This window comes from Anomaloglossus baeobatrachus, chromosome 12 (genome assembly GCF_048569485.1).
Source record: "Anomaloglossus baeobatrachus isolate aAnoBae1 chromosome 12, aAnoBae1.hap1, whole genome shotgun sequence".
NCBI lineage: Eukaryota > Metazoa > Chordata > Amphibia > Anura > Aromobatidae > Anomaloglossus > Anomaloglossus baeobatrachus.
The window spans coordinates 30,978,906-31,002,796 of NC_134364.1; the positions used below are offsets into that span (position 1 = coordinate 30,978,906).

Here is a 23,891-nt window from a genome sequence, read left to right on the forward strand (position 1 = left end):
TACAGAGCACCAATGTTTTTCTACATTTCGTGATAGGAAACGACCAGCTGCAGTTCGTAGCTCTGCCATTCGGGCTGGCGACAGCCCCACGGGGGTTCGCCAAGGTCATGACGGCAGTGGTAGCAGTCTTGCACTCACAGGGACACTCTGTGATCCCTTACTTGGACGATATACTTGTCAAGGCACCCTCTCAACAGGCATGCCAACTCAGCCTGAATGTTGCGCTGGAGACTCTCCAGACATTCGGGTGGATCATCAACTTCTCAAAGTCAAACCTGTCACGACCCAATCACTAACGTATCTTGGCATGGAGTTTCATACCCTCTCAGCGGTAGTGAAGCTTCCGCTGGACAAGCAGCGGTCACTACAGACTGGGGTGCAGACTCTCCTTAAAGGTCAGTCGCACTTCTTAAGACGCCTCATGCACTTCCTCGGGAAGATAGTGGCGGCAATGGAGGCGGTTCCGTTTGCGCAGTTTCATCTGCGTTCACTTCAATGGGACATTCTCCGCCAATGAGACGGGAAGTCAACATCCCTGTACAGGAAAGTATCCCTTTCACAGACGGCAAGGACTCTCTGCAATGGTGGCTTCTTCCCACCTCATTATCACAAGGAAGATCCTTCCTACCACCGTCTTGGGCGGTGGTCACGACAGACGCGAGTCTGTCAGGGTGGGGAGCGTTTTTCTCCACCACAGGGCTCAGGGTCCGTGGACTCAGCAGGAGTCCACCCTTCAGATCAATGTTCTGGTAATCAGAGCAGTGTATCTTGCCCTACTAGCCTTCCAGCAGTGGCTGGAAGGAAAGCAGATCCGAATTCAATCGGACAAGTCCACAGCGGTGGCATACATCAATCACCAAGGGGGGACACGCAGTCGGCAAGCCTTCCAGGAAGTCCGGCGGATTCTGATGTGGGTGGATGCCACGGCCTCCACCATATCCGCAGTTCACATCCCCGGCGTAGAAAACTGGGAAGCAGACTTCCTCAGTCGCCAGGGCATGGACGCAGAGGAATGGTCCCTTCACCCGGACGTGTTTCAGGAAATCTGTCGCCGCTGGGGAAGGCCGCTAAGAACCACAGAACGTGGAGGATATTCTTATCCTGGTGCTCTGCTCAGGGAGTGTCTTCCTGGCCATTTGCATTGCCTACCTTTCTTTCTTTCCTGCTATCTGGGTTAGAAAAAGGTTTGGCGCTCGGCTCCCTTAAAGGTCAGGTATCGGCGCTATTCGTCTTTTTTCAAGAGGCGTTTGGCACGCCTTCCTATAGTGCGCACGTTCCTACAGGGGGTTTGCCATATCGTTCCCCCGTGCAAGCGGCCGTTAGATCCATGGGATCTGAACAGGGTACTATGCCCTCCAGAAGCCGCCCTTCGAGCCTCTGAGGGAGGTTTCACTTTCTAGACTATCCCAGAACGTGGCTTTTCAGGTAGCGATCACATCTCTTCGGAGAGTGTCTGAGCTGGCAGCGCTGTCATCCAAGACTCCCTTCCTGGTCTTCCACCAGGACAAGGTAGTGCTGCGCCCCATTCAGGAGTTTCTCCCGAAGGTGGTATCCTCTTTTCATCTTAATCAGGATATCTCTTTGCCTTCGTTTTGTCCTCATGCAGTTCATCGGTATGAGAAGGATCTACATTTGTTAGATCTGGTGAGAGCACTCAGAATCTACATTTCCCGCACGGCGCCCTTGCGCCGTTCGGATGCACTCTTTGTCCTTGTCGCTGGTAAGCGCAAAGGGTCGCAGGCTTCTAAGGCCACCCTGGCTCGATGGATCAAGGAACCAATTCTTGAAGCCTACCGTTCTGCTGGGCTTCCGGTTCCATCAGGGCTGAAGGCCCATTCTACCAGAGCCGTGGGTGCATCCTGGGCATTACGACACCAGGCTACGGCTCAACAGGTGTGCCAGGCAGCTACCTGGTCGAGTCTGCACACTTTCACCAAACATTATCAGGTGCATACCTATGCTTCGGCGGACGCCAGCCTAGGTAGAAGAGTCCTGCAGGCGGCAGTTGCCTCCCCGTAGGGGAGGGCTGTCTTGCAGCTCTAACATGAGGTATTTCTTTACCCACCCAGGGACAGCTTTTGGATGTCCCAATCGTCTGGGTCTCCCAATAGAGCGCCGAAGAAGAAGGGAATTTTGTTACTTACCGTAAATTCCTTTTCTTCTAGCTCTTATTGGGAGACCCAGCACCCGCCCTGTTGTCCTTCGGGATTTTTGGTTTGTTTGCGGGTACACATGTTGTTCATGTTGAACGGTTTTCAGTTCTCCGATGTTACTCGGAGTGAATTTGTTTAAACCAGTTATTGGCTTTCCTCCTTCTTGCTTTTGCACTAAAACTGGTGAGCCAGTGATCCCACTGGGGGTGTATAGCCAGAAGGGGAGGGGCCTTACACTTTTGAGTGTAATTGCTTTGTGTGGCCTCCGGAGGCAGTGCTATACACCCAATCGTCTGGGTCTCCCAATAAGAGCTAGAAGAAAAGGAATTTACGGTAAGTAACAAAATTCCCTTCTTGTCACCCCGACCAGATCGGAGTAAAAAGTGTCTCTTGTTCCTGAGGAGGAACCGGGATTACGACTCCTACTGCCTGCAGAAGAGCCTCGGCTCGGCCGGTGAGGAAGTTTTTGCGACAAACTGTCTCTCACCCACCGGCCATTGACCTGTGGCAGTTAAATGTCGCTAAAGCGGGGGAGTCTGCCACCGACCGCGGACGCGGAGAGAGAGGGCTGAAAGTCATGAGGAAACCGCCTTGGTAGCGGTTCCTCCGGCTGCCTTCTCCGGGCGTGATTGAGCCCGCCAGGAACCTGCGCCCCTCTGAGCCTTTTGAGTCCTGTTGGACGAGGGCAATTGGGACGTGCCCGAGCCTGGGAAGGACCGAAACCTCGACTGTCCCTTCTCCTGATGGGTCTTGTTTGATAGCTGGGGTAAGGAAGAATCCGTACCCTTGGACAGTTGAATGATTTAATCCAACCGCTCACGAAACAGTCTGTCACCAGATAAAGGCAATCTGGTTAAGCACTTTTGTGGAAGCAGCATCTGCTCCAACCCCTTAACACTAGGAGCGTAACAACACGGAGTTGGCGGACGCCACTGACGTACGGCTCGTAGAGTCCAGGACAGCATAAACAGCTTGAGTCGCAATGCCGACATTGCGAGGTGAAGGACGCTACTGCGGCCAAGATGTACATGTGACCGCGTCCCTCTGCGCAATACTAGCTGAAATAGCTTGGAGTGCCTCTATGGCTGCGAATGCCGGGGCAACCGACCCGCCGATAGGGCTATCTGTCTGTCAATGGCATCTTTAAGTGAAGTCCCATCTTCCACTGCAACTATAGATCTAGCCGCAAGCCTGGAGATTGGGGGATCCACCCTTGGAGCGCTTGAGCACGTCAGGGGGGAAGAGACAACGCGTATCTTCAATACGGTTGGAGAAACGCTCATCGGGATAAGCGTGGTGTTCCTGGACTGCTTCTCTGGAGTCAGAGTGACCAGAAAAGTACTCAATATACGCTTGAGATACCGAAATAGGGATTTCTTCTGCTGTGAAGCTGACCCCTCCACTGGAGGAGTTGAGGGAGAAATACCCAACCTTCCATTGATGGACGCTATAAGATTATTCACTATAGCGTCACCATCCGGTGTATCCGGATTGAGAGCGGTCTCAGGATCAGAGTCCTGAACAGCTACGTCTGCCTCATCATACAGAGAGTACTGTGATGAAGTCGAGGGCCGTTCTTAGGGAGCTCGCTTAGGCCGTCTGGGACTGTCGTCCGTGTCAGAGCCTGCACCCTGGGATGCATGGGACCCTCCTGGAGCCATGATTGGTTTCGAAATCAGGGTGGCCAGGGGCATTGAATCAACATTGCCCAAGGTCTGTCTGGACTGCAAAGTCTGTAAGATGTTAGTCATAGCCACAGACAATATATCAGCGGAAACTGCAACTCCGTCCCTGTCCCTGGACAGGGATCACAGGTGGTTCTTTTGGCCACCTGTAGCAGAGACCCCGTTGAGTAATTGCACACACTGGGGGTCCTGGAACAGTCGCATGCAGTACAAGCAGCATAGAAAGCCTGTGCCTTGGCACCCATGCTTTTTTTTTTTTTTTTTTTTTTGCTGTTGCTGTCTAGCCATCTAGGAGCATTAGCCAAGAATAGCGACCGTACAGTGCAATGTATAGCATACAAGCATGAAGTACAATAAACACTTCAGCACATGCAGTACAAGGAGCATAGAAAGCCTGTGCCTTGGCACCTTTGCTTTTCTGCTGCCGTTGTCTAGTTATTCAGGAGCATTAGCCAGGAAAAGCGACATACAGTGAATGTATAGCATACAAGCATGAAAATAACCACTGCAGCACATGCAATCCAAGCAGCATTGAAAGCTTGTGCCTTAGCACCCTTGCTTTTCTGCTGCTGTTGTCTAGTCATCAAGGAGCATTAGCCAAGAATAGCGACATGCAGTGAATGTACAAGCATGAAAATAAACTCTGCAGTACATGCAATCCAAGCAGCATTGAAAGCTTGTGCCTTAGCACCATTGCTGTTTGCTGCCGCTGTCTAGCCATCTAGGCGGGTAGACAGCCAAGAATAGCCCTTACAGTGCAATGTAAAGCATACAAGCATAAAGGACACATGACACTGCAGCACATGCAAGACAAGCAGCATATAGAGTCTGTGCTTTAGCACCCCTGATCTTTTGCTGCTGTTTCTAGGTCTGCATCCTGAATAGCGACCGTACAAAAGTACAACAGGACACTTCGGCATTAGTGGGTCAGCACTTTAGTTGCCGCTTACCGCCCGCACAAAAGCGGGTGTGTGGCGCCGGAATCCTGTGCTGGTAGCTCAGTGTCTCCGTTTTCCCGCTCTGCGTGCCGGAATGGCTGCCGGCGTCCAGAGGAGAGGGGCGGGCCGAGGGCGTGCCCGAGACAAGAGCGGGAACCCGGCGCCCACTGTGTCTAGTAAAGGGGGCTGGAGAATGCAAATAAGGCTCCAGCCCTCGGCGCTGCTATAGAACAGCGTCTCTCCCTGTCCCTGAGTGACAGGGTGGGGGCGGGAACGAAGCGGCGCTAGGCCGCAAAAGCCAGGGACTAAAGTTAGAAGCGCCGCCGCCGTAAAAGCGCGGTCGGCGCGTCCCCGGCGCACTACAAGTCGCAGCTGCGCCGCCGCTCCAGGGGCGGTCGGCGCGGCGGTCCCCACACGTAAAGTCCCCCAGTAATCTGCAGGGACTATAAGCCCAGCGCACAGCGCTACAGTCCCCGGCGCACTAGCACACCCAGCAAGCCTGGAGTGTGCGTGGCCTGCCATACGGGGACACAGAGTACCTGAAAGTTGCAGGGCCTTGTCCCTGAACGGCACTCCCGCTCCACATCCAGCAGGTTCTATGGGTCTGTGGATGGAGCCCGGCCTCAGGGCTTGGTGGCCGGAAAGATCCCACTTCCTCAGAGCCCCTCAGGGGGATGGGGAAGGAAAACAGCATGTGGGCTCCAGCCTCCGTACCAGCAATAGGTACCTCAACCTTACAAACCGCAAGTGGGGTGAGAAGGGAGCATGCTGGGGGCCCTAGTGTGGGCCCTCTTTTCTTCCATCCGATATAGTCAGCAGCTACTGCTGACTGAACAGTGGAGCTTATGCATGGATGTCTGACCTCCTTCGCACAAAGCAGAAAAACTGGTGAGCCAGTGATCCCACTGGGGGTGTATAGCCAGAAGGGGAGGGGCCTTACACTTTTTAGTGTAATTGCTTTGTGTGGCCTCCGGAGGCAGTGCTATACACCCAATCGTCTGGGTCTCCCAATGGAGCGCCGAAGAAACATCACTTCAGTGGTGGCTCCTACCCACATCTCTGTCTCGGGGAAAATCCTTCCTCCCTCCAACCTGGGCCGTGGTCACCACGGACGCGAGCCTGTCAGGTTGGGGAGCGGTTTTTCTCCACCACAGGGCTTAAGGAACCTGGACTCCAATAGAATCGTCCTTTCAGATCAATATTCTGGAGATAAGGGCAGTATATCTAGCCCTATTGGCTTTCCGTCGGTGGCTGGAGGGCAGGCAGATCCGAATCCAGTCGGACAACGCCACTGCCGTCGCCTACATCAACCACCAAGGCGGCACTCGCAGTCGTCAAGCCTTCCAGGAAGTCGGGTGGATTCTGCAGTGGGTGGAAGTCACAGGCTCCACCATCTCCGCAGTTCACATCCCGGGCGTGGAAAACTGGGAAGCAGATTTTCTCAGTCGTCAGGGCATGGACGCGGGGGAATGGTCTCTTCACCCAGACGTGTTTCGAGAGATCTGTCGCCGCTGGGGAACGCCGGACGTTGATCTCATGGCGTCACGACACAACAACAAGGTCCCGGCCTTCATGGCACGGTCTCAGGATCACAGAGCTCTGGCAGCGGACGCTCTGGTCCAGGATTGGTCGCAGTTTCAACTGCCATATGTGTTTCCCCCTCTGGCGATGCTGCCCAGAGTACTACGCAAGATCCGGTCCGACTGCCGTCGCGCCATTCTCGTCGCTCCAGACTGGCCGAGGCGGTCGTGGTATCCGGATCTGTGGCATCTCACGGTGGGTCAACCGTGGGCGCTTCCAGACCGCCCAGACTTGCTGTCACAAGGGCCGTTTTTCCACCTGAATTCTGTGGCCCTCAACCTGACTGTGTGGCCATTGAGTCCTGGCTCCTAGTGTCTTCAGGGTTATCTCAGGATGTCATTGCCACCATGAGACAAGCCAGGAAGCCAACGTCCGCCAAAATCTATTACAGGTCTTGGCAAATCTTCTTATCCTGGTGCTCTGATAACGGTTTTCCTCCATGGCTGTTTGCTTTACCCACATTTCTTTCATTCCTACAATCTGGAATGGACAAGGGTTTTTCCCTCGGCTCTCTCAAGGGCCAAGTGTCGGCGCTCTCCTTGTTTTTTCAAAAGCGTCTAGCCAGGCTTCCGCAGGTCCGCACGTTCCTGCAGGGGGTTTGCCACATGGTCCCACCTTACAAACGTCCGTTGGAACCTTGGGATCTTAACAGGGTTCTGACGGCTCTTCAAAAGCCGCCTTTTGAGCCGCTGCGGAATGTCTCTCTCTCCCGTCTTTCTCAGAAGGTGGCCTTCCTGGTGGCAGTCACATCACTTCGGAGAGTGTCTGAGCTTGCAGCGCTGTCATGCAAAGCCCCCTTCCTGGTTTTCCACCAGGATAAGGTGGTTCTGCGTCCTGTCCCGGACTTTCTCCCTAAGGTGGTATCCCTTTTTCATCTAAATCAGGATATCTCCTTGCCTTCCTTTTGCCCTAATCCAATTCACCAGTGTGAAAAGGATTTGCACTCTTTGGATCTAGTGAGAGCACTCCGGTTCTACGTGTCTCGCTGATGCGATGCGCTTTTTGTCCTTGTCGCTGGCCAGCGTAATGGCTCTCAGGCCTCCAAGTCAACCTTGGCTCGGTGGATCAAGGAACCGATTCTTAAGGCCTACCGTTCTTCTGGGCTTCCACTTCCTTTAGGGTTGAAAGCCCATTCTACCAGAGCCGTAGGTGCGTCCTGGGCTTTGCGGCACCGGGCGACGGCTGAGCAGGTGTGTCAGGCAGCTACGTGGTCTAGTCTGCACACTTTCACGAAGCACTATCAAGTGCATGCCTATGCTTCGGCAGACGCCAGTCTAGGTAGGCGAGTCCTCCAGGCGGCGGTTGCCCACCTGTAAGAGGGGGCCGTTTTTCGGCTCCTTTTCTTGAGGTATTCTTTTACCCACCCAGGGACTGCTCTTGGACGTCCCAATTGTCTGGGTCTCCCAATGGAGCGACAAAGAAGGGAATTTTGTTTACTTACCGTAAATTCCTTTTCTTGTAGCTCCTATTGGGAGACCCAGCACCCGCCCCTGTGCCCTTCGGGCTGGTTGTTCTTTTGTGTACACATGTTGTTGATGTTGATTTGTTCTTATGGTTCATGGTTTTCAGTTCTCCGAACATCCTTCGGATTGAATTTACCCTAGACCAATTTATAAGTTTCCTCCTTCCTGCTTTTGCACCAAAACTGAGGAGCCCGTGATCCACGGGAGGGTGTATAGGCAGAGGGGAGGGGTTACACTTTTTAAAGTGTAATACTTTGTGTGGCCTCCGGAGGCAGAAGCTATACACCCAATTGTCTGGGTCTCCCAATAGGAGCTAGAAGAAAAGGAATTTACGGTAAGTAAACAAAATTCCCTTTTTTCTATGAAAAACTATTGAAACATAAAGTTTAAATGCCATATAAAAAGGTATGCTTCATGTCCTTTCAACGGAACCAGTCAGCTTCCCTAGCTTCCCTAGCGCCACTAGACAGCCACCATGTCTGTATGCCACCCTGTTTCTGCATTCTGTGATTCTAGCATCATTATAATTACAGTGCATGTGTTGTGCATACAAAGCTCCTGCACTTCTCTCACTGTGGCTAGTAAGAGGCAGCACTGTTCATTCCCTTCTCAAAGTTGGTAGATCCATATGGTTCGAAGCAGTTGTTACACCACAGTTCAGCATGTTTTCTGCAGGAATGAGCAAAATAAGATGATTTTGGATACTTGCCATAACATTTTTCTCGGAGCCTTAATTGGGGGACACTGGAAACCATGGGTGTTTTCTGCTACCACATGGAGGCTGAGACCAGGCAAAAAAAAAAATTGACTCCTCCTCAGTGTGATAAATCCACCAGCTGGAACCAAGCTAATCAGTCATTTAGCAAGAGGAGAAGCAACAGTAAAGGCCCCTTTACTCACTGCAACAACGCTTGTGATTATCGGTGTAACGTCACTGGTTTTGATTGATTGCTCTCAGTGAGAGAAACAAAATTAAAATTTTGTAGTTGATACCTTTTAATGGCTAACTAAAATAAAATATGATGTTATAAAGCACGCTTTCGAGACATCTCAGGTCTTTTCCTCAGGCATGGTATATTTACTGGACAGTCACCGGTTTTGTGACGTAATAGCGACCTCCCCAGCGACATTGCAGTGTGCGACACGAATCAGTGACCTGGCCCCCGCTGTGAGGTCGCTGATCGCTACAAGTCGTTCAGGGCCATTCTTTGGTCCTTTGTTTCCCGCTGCGCAGCATGTATCGGTGTGTGTGACACCGTTACAACGACATCGTTAGCGACCCAGCCCATAGGCGTGCAGGCGTTCCCTTTCCAGTGTGGTCGTTCTGCAGGTCTGTATCAATGCTGCGTCGTTGGCCAGATCTGCCTGTTTGACAACTCACCAGCGACTGTTAGAGACTTTCCAGCGATCCCAGCCAGGTCTAGATCGCTGGTGGGATCGCTAGAAAGTCTGTGTGTAAAGGGGCCTTTAGAGGAAAAGGTCTTGCCGGACAGACCAGAGAGGGTACGATGTGGATCAGACCACAATGTTCTCTGTCTTTTAAGCGGTGATTGAGTGACTCTCCCACCCTGATTACCCAATGATAAAATGAGCCTGAATGGGGAAAAAGTAAGAGAACAAACAACGTAAGGTCCAGAGAGAACCTTGTCTGCTTCCTAAACAAAGCTAAAACTGATTAGCTTGGCTCTATTTGGTGGTGTAACCTTCCTGAGGAGTTCATTTTTTTTGCATAGTGTTAGCCTCCTAGTGTCGGCAGCGTACACCCATGGTTTTTTGTGTTCCCCAATGAAGCGATAGAGAAAAGGTAATTTACTCTATTACAATATATTTGCATAAAAAGTATTAAAATCTATGAAACATATGCTTATTTTTTATTCAGTTTATTCCCGAAGGAGCCTGGTTCTGCCCAGAGTGTAAACCTAGAAAAAGGACCCGCAGACCGAACCGTAAGAGGCCTTCACTAGATAGCGATGAGGAAGAGGAGGAAGATTTACTAGAAGAAGACGACGACGACAACAATGTGCCTGAGCAGTTCGAAGACGCTGAGGAAATTGCAATGTCAGAAGAAGAGAGGTCAGTTAGAAACCACCAATGTGATGTATTCTTATCTGACAGACCATATTAATACAGGGGACCCTTGTATTATATGTCCTAACAATATAACTGCACAAAATGGTGAGAAAATGGATCTTATGGCAGGCAGTGACCCCAAACATGTCCAAAGAGTCCTGCAATAGTAGAAAAAGACTATGGGGTGCATATATTTAAGACTATTCACTGGAGTAAAATGTGGCAAATTTAATCCCTTCACAACCGGCCGATTTTTGCTTTTGTTATTTGTTTGTTTTTTTTTGTTGTTTTTTTTTGCCATTCTTCAGAGAGCCGTAACTTTTTTTTTTTTTATTTTTTATTTTTTTTTTCATTTTTCAGTCAATATAGCCATGTGAGGGCTTGTTTTTTTGCAGTACTATTAGTTTTACCATATAGGGTACTGGAAAACTGCAAAATAATTCCAGATGCGGAAAAAATTGCAAAATAGGTCGATTGCACGATTGTTTTAGAGATATTTTATTCACGGTGTTCACTACATGATAAAACTACAGTGTCGGTGTGATGTCTCAGGTCAGTACGAGTTCGTAGACAGTAAACCTGTATAGCTTTACTTTTATCTAAGGGATTAAAAAAATCAAGTTTTTCCAAAAAAAAGTGGCGCATGCTTTGTGCCATTTTCCACTACTTGTAGTGTGCTCCTATTTTGGGATCTGGCCAAATTTAGAGCTATAAAAGGTTTAAAAAAAAAAAAAAAAAATCTGGTCCGTTTTATAATCCAGTGGTGTCTTACTGGGGAGGTGGGGCGGTTGTGGGGGGGGGGTAACAGGAGGCAGGGGTAGTTCTGGAGTACGGCAATACTGCGGGTGGTGCAGAGGGAGGCCCGGATACTCACTGCGTGCGGCGGCACTGTGCTGGGGCAGCCGGTTCTGCTCTGTGCTGGTGCTCGCTGTGGTCGTTGAGGCACTGGCCATTCTGAAGATGTCGGCAGTGCGGGCTTAAAGAAATTGCAGCCAGGGTCGGCGCATGAGCGGATGAGAGCTTGAGTCGCGAGTTCAATCTGTGCATGCGCCGACTCTGGGCACTATTATTTGAAGCCCTTACGGGCAAACATCTTCAGACTGGCCCATGACTCGCTGCATAGAGCAGCACCCATAGCACAGCATTGCCCCTGTCTCCTGCAACCCCTCTCCACCACCCCCCAGCAAGCTACATTCGGATTTTAAGACGCACCCCTCATTTTCCTTCCAAATTTGTGGGAGGAAAAGTGCGTCTTATAATCCAAAAAAATACAATAAGTACAAGGAATAACAACCATGGGTTCGATTCTAGCTCACTGGCAGGGTTTTACACTTGCTATTACAAGAGTTGTGGGGAAAAAAAACTTCCTTTTTGTTTTGAGCCTAATGCACTTTACAGCATAGAAGGCCTCATGCTACAATCTAAACCGGATCCATCATAACAGATCTGTCATGGTGGCAGAGAAGATTGAAGTTATAACGTTGTCAAGGGAGAAATTTAGGTAAGGCTGCTAATGGAGTCTTTGTTCAGGGCAAATCCAAAGAACGGGTTCGAATTAGCTATCTGCGCAGATATAATAAGTGACTGAGAAGACAATGACCACAGACTACGTGTTCACTCTTTTGAGCCAGCATATAAGACTGACCCGTGTAATCCATAGCTCAGATTTTAGTATAACATTTTAAATTTCAGATATGTACAAAAGTATCAAAATCTGTCTCTTCTCATACATCGAAGCTGCATAGGGAGGGTTGAGGAGTGTAGGACCACACATTTCATCCCACAGATGCATTCCTTCTTTGTGTGAAACCACTGATAAGACTTTTACTCATCATGAAAATCTTTTCTGTTCATTGTACATTTGTTCATTTGTCCTTGGTTAACCATTTCTTGAACATACAGCTTAGAATCATATTATGGCGTCTGTAAAATAGTCATGTAGTCACACAGATAATTAGGCAACTACATCTATATTTTGATTATTTACATACACAGATAATCTTATTACATTTGAACGAACAATCTATAGCCCAGGCTACCTTCACAACGTCAGTATGAATATGGCCTTGGAAACTGAGAAATTTTCTGAAAATAATGCTTATAATGAAACAGCAATTAAGCGGCACATTTACCAAAACTGTCAAAAAACCTGGGCAACAATCACAGAGCAGCTTCAATTTTATGAGAGCAGTTAAAACAGAGTGGGCGTTTGTGTGCTAGAGAGTGGGGGGAACCCTTCGTAGCCATGTATTCCCCAAAAGTGGGCTGTTTATGTAAACTTTTTTTTTTCTTTCTCCTCTGCAGCAAGTTTAACTTTTCTGTATATTTTTCTTTCTTTCAGTTCCGCAAAGAAAGGGAAAGCCAAATTAAAATTACCCTTAAAGACTAAAGGAAAACCTGGTAGAAAGCCAGGACCCAAAAAGGGATCAAAGAGAGAGTCTGGGAAGACATCAAAAAGTCAACCAGTCACACCCAAAAACAGTGGGCAGTCTCCGAAAGGAAGAGGTAGAGGGAAAAAGGCCAATTCTGCCCCGCCATTAGAAAAAAAGCCTGGTTCCCATTCATCTGTTCTCAATCCAGAAGCAAATGCAGAAGCGCATGATACATTGCTTGTAGAGCTGGTTTCAGGCAAAGGTCGGGGCAGGGGCCGAGGGAGAGGTAAAAAAATTAAATCTGACAGCACTCCTGTAGGAAGCCCATTTGCATTCCGTCCGTTTACCCTCGATAACGCTGAGGAGACCCCGAAAGGACGAAAGGCCCAATCACAGACTTCAACACCCTCCCAGGTTGAGGGCAAAGGACGAGGCAAGAGACTTTTAGCAGCTGGTAAGTTCTCCAACATTTACCTTTTATCTATAATTTCTACTCTGCACTTTTTTTTCCCCAGGTATATAGTGGCCGATCCTAATAGCTCAGTCATCAGACTACTTCATGGGGTACATTGGTTTTAGGCTCTTTCTACACAGTGATATAACAGCACAGCAGGAATTGTGTATTTAAAGCCAAGACCTGAAAGAATTTCCTTAAGCATTGTCACAAACTGAAAGAGAACTTATTAGTTTTTGAGATCAGGAAGTGATAGATGTTAAAACATAGAAGTCCAAATGTGTATAACACCTTTCTGACCTTGATGTCAGGTGCAGATGTACGGAGCGGGCTCATGAGCTGAGCCCGCACAATATACCACGCAATCTGGTGCAGACCACAGCCAACTTCCTCACTAATGTTCAGCAGTCACTGCCCTTCCAAAGAAGGGTTGAAATCGTGCTCTAAGTTGATGGGATCCAGCACATTGATGTCAGAGTAGCCGCTTTTTTACTGTTAGGCCTAAGCCACACGGCGAGAAAAACGGTGCGAGCGGAGTGCGATCAAACATCACATTCCACTCGGACCAATATTAGCCTGTGTGTCAGCGCACATGAGCGATTGTTTTCTCGGTCTGAATAGGGCTGAGAAAATAATCACAGCATGCGGCGGGTGCAATATGATCCTTGTTTCTCTCGCACCCATTCAAGTCTATGGGGCGAGAGAAAAATCGCACTGCACTCGCAGTACACCGGTGTCCGCGAGTGCAGAGCGAGAATCGCAATAGCCGGCAACGGAGGAGAGAGGGAGATAAATCCCGCCTCTCCTCAGAGCCCACCCGCAGCTGAGGTCCACTCGAACAGTCGGACCTCAGTCGCATGGATACTAGCATGACACTCAGCTCTGCTGTACAGCCAGCGTGAGCCAAGTGTCATGCTAGGGTATCGCAGTAATCCCCGTGTGGCCCCAGCCTTACTCTGATCACATGACCACAGATAAATTAATTTGAAATATATATTAGAACTAGCTGTAGTACCCGGCGTTGCCCGGGATAGTAACTGTCTCTCTGTCTGTGTCTCTGTCTGTGTCTTCCTTTGTCTGTCTGGGTCTGTCTCTGTCTTTCTATCTCTGTATTTGTATCAGTCTGTCTGTCTCTGTGTGTGTGTGTGTGTGTGTGTGTGTGTGTGTGTGTGTGTGTGTCTCTCTCCCCTGCTGTCGCTTTGCCCGGTCTGGCTGTCGCTTTGCCCGGTCTGGCTGTCGCTTTGCCCGGTCTGGCTGTCGCTTTGCCCGGTCTGGCTGTCGCTTTGCCCGGTCTGGCTGTCGCTTTGCCCGGTCTGGCTGTCGCTTTGCCCGGTCTGGCTGTCGCTTTGCCCGGTCTGGCTGTCGCTTTGCCCGGTCTGGCTGTCGCTTTGCCCGGTCTGGCTGTCGCTTTGCCCGGTCTGGCTGTCGCTTTGCCCGGTCTGGCTGTCGCTTTGCCCGGTCTGGCTGTCGCTTTGCCCGGTCTGGCTGTCGCTTTGCCCGGTCTGGCTGTCGCTTTGCCCGGTCTGGCTGTCGCTTTGCCCGGTCTGGCTGTCGCTTTGCCCGGTCTGGCTGTCGCTTTGCCCGGTCTGGCTGTCGCTTTGCCCGGTCTGGCTGTCGCTTTGCCCGGTCTGGCTGTCGCTTTGCCCGGTCTGGCTGTCGCTTTGCCCGGTCTGGCTGTCGCTTTGCCCGGTCTGGCTGTCGCTTTGCCCGGTCTGGCTGTCGCTTTGCCCGGTCTGGCTGTCGCTTTGCCCGGTCTGGCTGTCGCTTTGCCCGGTCTGGCTGTCGCTTTGCCCGGTCTGGCTGTCGCTTTGCCCGGTCTGGCTGTCGCTTTGCCCGGTCTGGCTGTCGCTTTGCCCGGTCTGGCTGTCGCTTTGCCCGGTCTGGCTGTCGCTTTGCCCGGTCTGGCTGTCGCTTTGCCCGGTCTCCCCACCGACATCTTATTAACTCACACATAAGCTTCTTATACTAACACTTTATTTTGTTCCTATAGCAACCACTGACAGTTGCTATTAATAGCCTGTTGCTCCCACCTCTATTCAGTTTAATGAAGGCAGGATTTTGGAGAGTAACTGTAAAGGGCGGGGTTAAATTTTCCCGGCAAAACAGTTTGACGTTCCCTGAGTCACATGAGACGTCTGTGCAAAATTTCGTGATTGTAAATGCAACGGTGCGATCACATGCTGTTGATACAAATATACACTTAAAGGGAACCGGTCAGCAGAAAAAAAACCTTTCTTTGTCGCTCCATTGGGAGACCCAGACAATTGGGTGTATAGCTTCTGCCTCCGGAGGCCACACAAAGTATTACACTTTAAAAAGTGTAACCCCTCCCCTCTGCTATACACCCTCCCGTGCATCACGGGCTCATCAGTTTTTATGCTTTGTGTTGAAGGAGGCACACATGCACACAATGCTCCACATTTTAGTCAGCAGCAGCTGCTGATTATATCGGATGGAAGAAAAGAGGGCCCCTAACAGGGCCCCCGGCATGCTCCCTTCTCACCCCACTGAGTCGGCGGTGCTGTTAAGGTTGAGGTACCCATTGCGGGTACACAGGCAGGAGCCACATGCCGTTTTCCTTCCCCATCCCTTAGGGGCTCTGGGGAAGTGGGATCCTAACCGGTCATCCAGCCACTGGGACCGGGCTCCCTCCGCAGCCCCTGGGGGAATCTGCCGGACAGGAGACGGAGTATCGTCAGGGACAGGGCCCTGCATCTACAGGTACTCTGTGTCCCCGTTGGGACGGGGCATGAAGCACCTTGGCCTCAGACGCAGCTGCGACTGCGGTGTGGATTTTTTGTCTGGGACTACCGCGCCGACCGTGCCTGTTTGTCGGCCACGGTTTTTACTTTAGTCCCCGGCTTTTGCGGCCTAGTGTGTTAAACTCCCGCCCCTGAGCCTGCCAGTCAGGGAGAAAGGCGGGACGGTCGGTATGATGCCGACAGTGAGGGCTGGAGCACACTTCGCTGTCCTCCGTCCCCCTCACTGATCACTATGGGCCACCAGGTTCCCGCACTTTTGCGGTTCCGCCCACGGCTCTCTCCTCCCCTCAGAACGCCGGCAGCCATTGTTATAATTCTGCCGGTGGAGGATCTCAGAATCTGCTCAACACTGCTCTGGGAGAGGGGGATCCTAACCGGTCGCCATGCTCTGGGACCGGGCTCCATCCGCAGCCCCTGGGGGATTCTGACGGACAGGAGACTGGACATCATCAGGGACAGAGCCCTGCATCATGAGGTACTCTGTGCCCCCTGAGGGACGGTGCATGCAGCATCTGTGTTACAAATGCCGCAGCGGTTGCTGAGTGGTTTGTGAGACTGGGACTACCGCGCCGACCGCGCCATGTTTGCCGGCCGCGTTTTTAAATTTAGTCCCCGGCTCTTGTGGCCTAGTACCATATACTCCCGTTCTCGTGCCTGCCAGTCAGGGGTAACGACGGGACGGCCGACTGGACGTCGGCAGGGAGGGCTGGAGCATACGTTGGTATCCTCCTTCCCCCTCACTGAGCACTGTGGGGCACCAGTTTTCAGGTGCTGACCCCCCTTGGTGCCGCAGTGTGTATATATATATATATATATATATATATGTTTATTTATATGGTATATGACCTCACTGTTCGGCAGCATTATTTGCCTTTGGCTGTATACCCTCACTGATTACTCTGCGGACGACATGCTGTTGTCTGCTCTTAAAGAGTAAGGGTGCCAAGGTACTGGCTTATTTTACAACCTGTACCTCTTGTGCGGCTATATTACAGGCAGGTTCCACATACCCTCATTGTGTACAATGCTTGGCCCGAGGGCACTCACTCAGCCGGAGCCTCCGGCACTGGTGGGACCCTCGGCCAGGTGGTACCGCCGGTTACCACTGCACAGATGACAGGGACAGAGTTTGCATGTTGGAATCAGCAAATCTATCAGTAGCTTTCACATTCCAAGACTCAGTCTATGGACAGAGGGTCTGCTAAGATACTGGAAGCCTTGCAGTCCAGACCGATAACACAGGGCCAGGGAGCTGTGAGTTCATCGCTCCCGGGTCCCTCTGGGTTGGTACAACAAGGGGCTCCTGGGGTAACACCCAGATCCCACGGTGAGAACTCCGTCACGGACCGCGGCCTTTGATAGGCTAAGCGGGCCCGCTGGGAACCTTCCCCGACTTCATCAGGAGTGCGTGTTTCGATCACTCTAACTCCAGAGGGGCCGTCCAAAAGCACAGAACTTTACGGACAAACGCTTACTAAGCGCCTTATTGACACGCGTTACCCTTTTCCCCCCTGACGTTGTTAAGGGTTGGGCTCAGTGTCACAGGGTGGATTCTCCAGTCTCTTGGCTGGCGGCTAGATCCGTAGTATTAGTGGCAGATGCCATCTCTCACGAATGCCACTGACAGGCAAATAAAGCTTAGGATGAAATCCATCTATGAAGCCATAGTCGCATCTTTTGCTCCAGCCTTCGCAGCCGTGAGGGCACTCCAAGCTATCTCAACTTCTCTGGCTGAGATTATTGCGGTTGCACATACATCTGCCCCGCAGGTTGTGTCCTTCACTTCTCAGGCGTAGGTTTTTTCGTTCTACGCCATGAACGCCGTTCCTGGACTCTGCGAGCCGTACAGCGGTAGCATCCACCAATTCGGTGGCAGTCTGCAGGGCCATGGGGCTACGTGAATGGAAGGCAGGCTCTACTTCCAAGAAGTTCTTAACCGGTTTGCCATTTTCTGGCGACCGTTTGTTTGGCGAGCAATTGGATGAAGTTACTAGACAGTCCAAGGGAAAAGTCTCGTCCTTGCCCCAGTCCAAAGGTTTCGGTCATTTCGGTCCTCAGCAAGTTCCGTTCCCCAACGTCCAACAGGTCAGAGGAGGGCTAGAGGAACTCTTCTGCATGGCGGTCTAAGTCACAAGGCAGCTTCCTCATGACTTCGGCCTCACCAAGACCGCGTCCTCGGTCGGTGGCAGGCTCTCCCGCTTTTGCGACGCCTGGTGGCCACATGTCCAAGACCGATGGGTGAGAGACATTCTGTCTCACGGTTACAGGATAGAGCTCTGCTCTCGTCCTCCGACTCGTTTCTTCAAAACATCTCCGCCCCCCGAGCGAGCCGATGCACTTTTTCAGGCGGTGAACACTCTGAAGCCTCGATGTCACAAGGAGACTTCCTAGCATCAATTGACGTCAAGGATGCTTATCTCCATGTGCCAATCGCACCAGAGCTTCAACGCTTTCTGCGTTTCGCCATCAGGGACGAACACTTCAGTTCGTGGCACTGCCATTCGGCCTGGCGACAGCCCCACGGGTCTTCACCAAGGTCATGGCAGCACTGGTGGCGGTCCTACAAGGGCCACTCGGTGATCACTTGACTAGAAAATCGTCTAGGTAAGACACCCTCCTGGGTGGCATGTCAACACAACCTGACCATTGCTCTGGAGACTCTCCAGGGGTTCGGGTGGATCATCAAAATTCCAAGGTTAAAACTGACACCGACCCAATCACTGACTTGCCTCGGGATGGAGTTTCATACTCTCTCAGCGATAGTGAAGCTTCCGCTGCATAGTCAGCGTTCACTACAGACAGGGGTGCAATCTCTCCTTCGGGCCCAGTCACCCCTTGAGGCGCCTCATGCACTTTCTAAGGAAGATGGTAGCAGCAAGGGAGGCAGTTCCCTTGCGCAGTTTCGTCTGCGTCCGATTCTATCGGACACCGCAAATGGGACAGGAGGTCGACGTCCCTAGACAAGAACGTCTCTTTCCCTTGCGGCAAAACCTATCTTCAGTGGTGTCTTCTTTCCACTTCCTGGGCGGAGGAAAAATCCTCCCGGCCCCCAGCTGAGGCTGTGGTCACGACGGACGCGAGTCTGTCAGGGTGGGGAGCGGTCTTCCTCCACCACTCGGCTCAGGGAACCTGGACTCCGACAGAGTCCTCCCTTCAGATCAATGTTCTGGAGATAAGGGCAGTGGATCTAGCCCTAAAGGTGTTCCAGCGGTGGCTGGAGGGCAGGCAGATCCGAATTCAGTCGGACAACGCCACGGCGGTTGCGTACATCAACCACCAGGGCGGCACACGCGCAGTCGTCAAGCCTTCCGAGCAGTTCGGCGGATTCGGCTGTGGGCGGAAGCCACAGCCTCCACCATCTCCGCAGTTCACATCCCGGGCGTAGAAAACGGGGAAGCAGATTTTCTCAGTCGCCAGGGCATGGACGCAGGGGAATGGTCTCTTCACCCGGACGTGTTTCTAGAGATCTGTTGCCGCTGGGGAACGCCGGACGTCGATCTAATGGCGTCTCGGCACAACAACAAAGTCCCGGCATTCATGGCTCGGTCCAAGGATCACAGAGCTCTGGCGGCAGACGCGCTAGTTCACGACTGGTCGCAGTTTCGACTGCCTTATGTTTTTCCTCCTCTGGCACTACTGCCCAGAGTGTTACGCAAGATCAGGTCAGACTGTCGCCGCGCCATCCTCGTCGCTCCAGACTGGCCGAGGTGATCGTGGTACCCGGATCTGTGGCACCTCACGGTGGGTCAACCGTGGACACTCCCAGACCGACCAGACTTGCTGTCTCAAGGTCCATATTTCCTTCTGAATTCTGCGGCTCTAAACCTGACTGTGTGGCCATTGAGTTCTGGCTCCTAGCGTCATCAGGGATATCTCCAGATGTCATTGCCACCACGAGACAGGCCAGGAAACCAACGTCCGCCAAGATCTATCACAGTACTTGGAGGATTTTCTTATCCTGGTGCTCTGATCAGGGTTTTACTCCCTGCCCGTTTGCCTTGCCCACTTTTCTTTCTTTCCTTCCTTCAATCCGGAAGGACAAGGGCTTGTCTCTCGGCTCTCTCAAGGGACAAGTATCGGCGCTTTCCGGTCCCACCTTACAAGCGTCCGTTAACACCCTCGGATCTTAACAGGGTGCTGACGACTCTTCAGAAGCCACTTTTCGAGCCGATGCGGGATCTCTCTATCTCGCCTTTCGCAAAGGGTGGCCTTCCTAGTGGCAGTCACATCACTCAGAAGAGTGTCTCAGCTAGCAGCGCTGTCATGCAAAGCCCCCTTCCTGGTGTTTCACCAGGATAGGGTGGTTCTACGTCCGGTCCCGGACTTTCTCCCTAAGGTATTCCCGTTTCATCTCAATCAGGATATCGTCTTACCCTCTTTGGGTCCGCATCCAGTTCACCAAGGTGAAAAGGATTTGCATTTATAGATCTGGTGAGAGCACTCCGGCTCTACATTTCTCGCACGGCGCCCCTGCGCCGGTCTGATGCGCTCTTGTCCTTATCGCGGGCCAGAGTAAGGGATTTCAGGTTTTCAAGTCAACCTTGGCTCGGTGGATCAAGGAACCGATTCTTGAAGCCTACCGTTCTTTTAGGCTTCCGATTCCTGCAGGGCTGAAGGCCCATTCTACCAGAGCCGTCGGTGTCCTGGGCATTGCGACACCAGGCTACGGCTCGGCAGGTGTGTCAGGCGGCTACCTGGTCGAGTCTGCACACTTTCACGAAACACTATCAGGTGCATGCCGATGATTTGGCAGATGCCAGCCTAGGTAGGCGACTCCTTCAGGCGGCAGTTGCCCACCTGTAAGAGGGGGCCGTTTTTCGGCTCTTTTTATCGAGGTATTCTTTTACCCACCCAGGGATTGCTTTTGGACATCCCAATTGTCTGGGTCTCCCAATGGAGCGACAAAGAAGAAGGGAATTTTGTTTACTTACCGTAAATTCCTTTTCTTCTAGCTCCTATTGGGAGACCCAGCTCCCGCCCCTGTGCCCTTCGGGCTGTTGTTCTTTTGTGTACACATGTTGTTCATGTTGAATTGTTCTTTTGGTTCATGGTTTCAGTTCTCCGAACATCCTTCGGATTGAATTTACCTTAGACCAATTTATAAGTTTCCTCCTTCCTGCTTTGGCACCAAAACTGATGAGCCCGTGATGCACGGGAGGGTGTATAGGCAGAGGGGAGGGGTTACACTTTTTAAAGTGTAATACTTTGTGTGGCCTCCGGAGGCAGAAGCTATACACCCAATTGTCTGGGTCTCCCAATAGGAGCTAGAAGAAAAGGAATTTACGGTAAGTAAACAAAATTCCCTTAATTTACCTGAATCCAGAGTTCTTATTTGCAGGTAAATACCATGTCAGACATATTCTGCAGTATAATAGGATTGGCTGCAGGGGGGACTTAAGTTATATTCTTCCTGCAGCTGCTTGCATTCAGTCAAGACTCTACCTAAGAAAAGACACCTATTGTCTAAGGAAATGTTATGGGACTCTTCAACAACTTTAAAATTGTGATTTTACAAATTTTTACACCATGTCAAATGTAATGATGGCCAATGCCATCATTTAAAGGGGGTTTTCCCCACCACCACAAAATTTCATTTTAATCAATAGATCTTGGAATAATAATAATTTCCATAATTGGATGTGTTTTACAAAAAAGTGTTCCTGTGCAGAGATCATCTTTTATATGTGCCCCTGCTGTGTAATGGCTGTGTCTGACCGTACCACATGTTCTGGGCCGAGAGTTTGCAAAAAAAGTATAAAGACACACGGGATCACAGTTGGTTCTTTTTGTGAGGTAAAACATTTGCCTGCCTATAATTTAAAAAGAAAGAAAGGATTATTTGCGATCCCAAGTTATAATGTCCATACTTTTTGTATATGTATGATCAGACCATGTTCCTGTATGGTCAGACACAGCAATTACACAGTACATAGCGGGACACATAAGATTATCTCAGCACAGGAACATTTTTTAACCACATCCAATTGTGGAAATTGTAATGTTATTTCAAGATCTGTTTATTAAAATGAATTTGGTTTGTGTGAAACCCCTTTAAGTACAGGTAAATTCATGGTCATGGAAATTTGTCTTGTATTACAAAACGTCCATGATGTTTGAATACTTTACAGGCCACATAGTGGCTACGTTCACACATCAGTATTTTTCCATCAGGCACAATCCGGAAAAAAACTGATAAAACTGATCCGGCGCCGGATCCGTTTTATCACCATTGATTTGTATTCGCTCCAGAATGCATCTGACTGTTGATGGATCCGGCGTAATTACTCAATGCGGCGGCCGGATGAAACATCTCATTGAACGTTTTTTGATTCTGAAAAAAAACGTATCGCGCCGAATCCGGCGCGATACGACGTTATTTACAATGGAAGCCCATGGACGCTGGATCCAGCGCGATGCGGCAAAAAAACTGATGCGGCCGCCGGATCCGTTTTTTTAAACTGAGCATGCTCCAATTTATTGAAAAAACAGATCCAGCAAAAAAAAAAAAAAAAAAAAAACGGATGAAACTGATGCGCTGGATCCGTTTTTTGATGGATCAGGTATACCGGATCCATAAAAAAAAAAAAGGATCGGGCACATCAGTTTTTGCATATTCTGCGCTGGATCCGTCGCAGCAGGTACACGCCGGATTGTGCCTGATGCCAAAAAACTGATGTGTGAACATAGCCTTACTAGAATTGTACTTGTTTCTTCCTGCAGAAATGTCCTCAGGGGATAACGGAAGCAGGAGGAGTTCTGGCAGACACCAGGGAGTACACGAGCTGTCTGCTTGTGAGCAGCTGGTGGTGGAGTTGGTGAGGCACGATGACAGCTGGCCCTTCATGAAAGTGGTGTCTAAGATCCAGGTATGATGATGTCCCTAGTGAAGATGCGGGAATATTGTATTTTCAGCTGGTCACGTCCAGGCATTGTGTACTGTGCTGTTGTGTCTTATCTCCATAGGTTCCAGACTACTTTGACATTATCAAGAGACCCATTGCCTTAAATATAATCCGGGAGAAAGTGAACAAATGTGAATATAAGTCTGCATGTAAGTTATGAGAGCTATGCACTAGTTTACTCTTTCAGATTGGGCCAATATCTAACCAATGTCTTTACCCTTTTATTCTTGCCTCTGGTATTGCTCCCATTTTCCACATGGCCATTAATGACTACAGATCTTTCAGCCTCCTTCTGTTGGGAAAGTGTGCATTGTTTTTCAGTTAGTGGAGGCTGATGGCTCATCAATATTCTAAGCCAGGACAACCCCTTTAACAAGTATGTTGATAAAGGGAGTTTTGTTTCGTGTCCATGTGCAAGGCATGCACCCCTCACAGAGGAGCAAATCAAATTAAATAGGCTTATTGGCAGGACCAAATACACATTAGTTTTGCCAAAGCAAGTGTACAATAGGCACTGGGGGGATGATGGGTAGGGACTGTAGGAAGGATGGGGGCATCTCCAGGGTGGGGACTGTAGGAAGGATGGGGGCATCTCCAGGGTGGGGACTGTAGGAAGGATGGGGGCATCTCCAGGGTGGGGACTGTAGGAAGGATGGGGGCATCTCCAGGGTGGGGACTGTAGGAAGGATGGGGGCATCTCCAGGGTGGGGACTGTAGGAAGGATGGGGGCATCTCCAGGGTGGGGACTGTAGGAAGGATGGGGGCATCTCCAGGGTGGGGACTGTAGGAAGGATGGGGGCATCTCCAGGGTGGGGACTGTAGGAAGGATGGGGGCATCTCCAGGGTGGGGACTGTAGGAAGGATGGGGGCATCTCCAGGGTGGGGACTGTAGGAAAGATGGATGAAGGCACAATCGGGGTGGGGGCTGTAGGGAGGATGGATGAAGGCACAACCAGGGTGGGGACTGTAGGAAGGATGAATTGGGGCACCTCCAGGGTCGTGACTGTAGGAAGGATGGATGGGAGCACATCGAGGGTGGGGACTGTAGGAAGGATGGATGGGGGGGCACCTCCAGGGTGGTGACTATAGGATGGATGGGGGGGCACATCCAGGGTGGGGACTGTAGGGAGGATGGATGAAGGCACAACCAGGGTGGGGACTGTAGGAAGGATGAATTGGAGCACCTCCAGGGTGGGGACTGTAGGAAGGATGAATTGGGGCACCTCCAGGGTCGTGACTGTAGGAAGGATGGATGGGAGCACATCGAGGGTGGTGACTGTAGGAAGGATGGATGGGGGGGCACCTCCAGGGTGGTGACTATAGGATGGATGGGGGGGCACATCCAGGGTGGGGACTGTAGGATGGGGGGGGGGGGGGGCACATCCAGGGTGGGGACTGTAGGAAGGATGAATTGGGGCACCTCCAGGGTCGTGACTGTAGGAAGGATGGATGGGAGCACATCGAGGGTGGGGACTGTAGGAAGGATGGATGGGGGGGCACCTCCAGGGTGG

The 23,891-nt window shown here is 50.9% G+C and overlaps 1 protein-coding gene across 2 annotated transcripts in view; it reads left to right on the top strand.

Annotated features, from left to right (window-relative positions):
- The window catches only part of BAZ1A (bromodomain adjacent to zinc finger domain 1A), a 285,238-nt gene that overhangs the window by 256,131 nt on the left and 5,216 nt on the right, over window positions 1-23,891 (top strand). For both annotated transcript variants that reach the window (XM_075330124.1, XM_075330125.1), the window contains exons 24-27: window positions 9,700-9,893; window positions 12,232-12,716; window positions 22,199-22,344; window positions 22,442-22,529. In XM_075330124.1, the coding sequence (XP_075186239.1) occupies window positions 9,700-9,893; window positions 12,232-12,716; window positions 22,199-22,344; window positions 22,442-22,529 (913 nt within the window). The remainder of the gene's footprint in view (window positions 1-9,699; window positions 9,894-12,231; window positions 12,717-22,198; window positions 22,345-22,441; window positions 22,530-23,891) is intronic.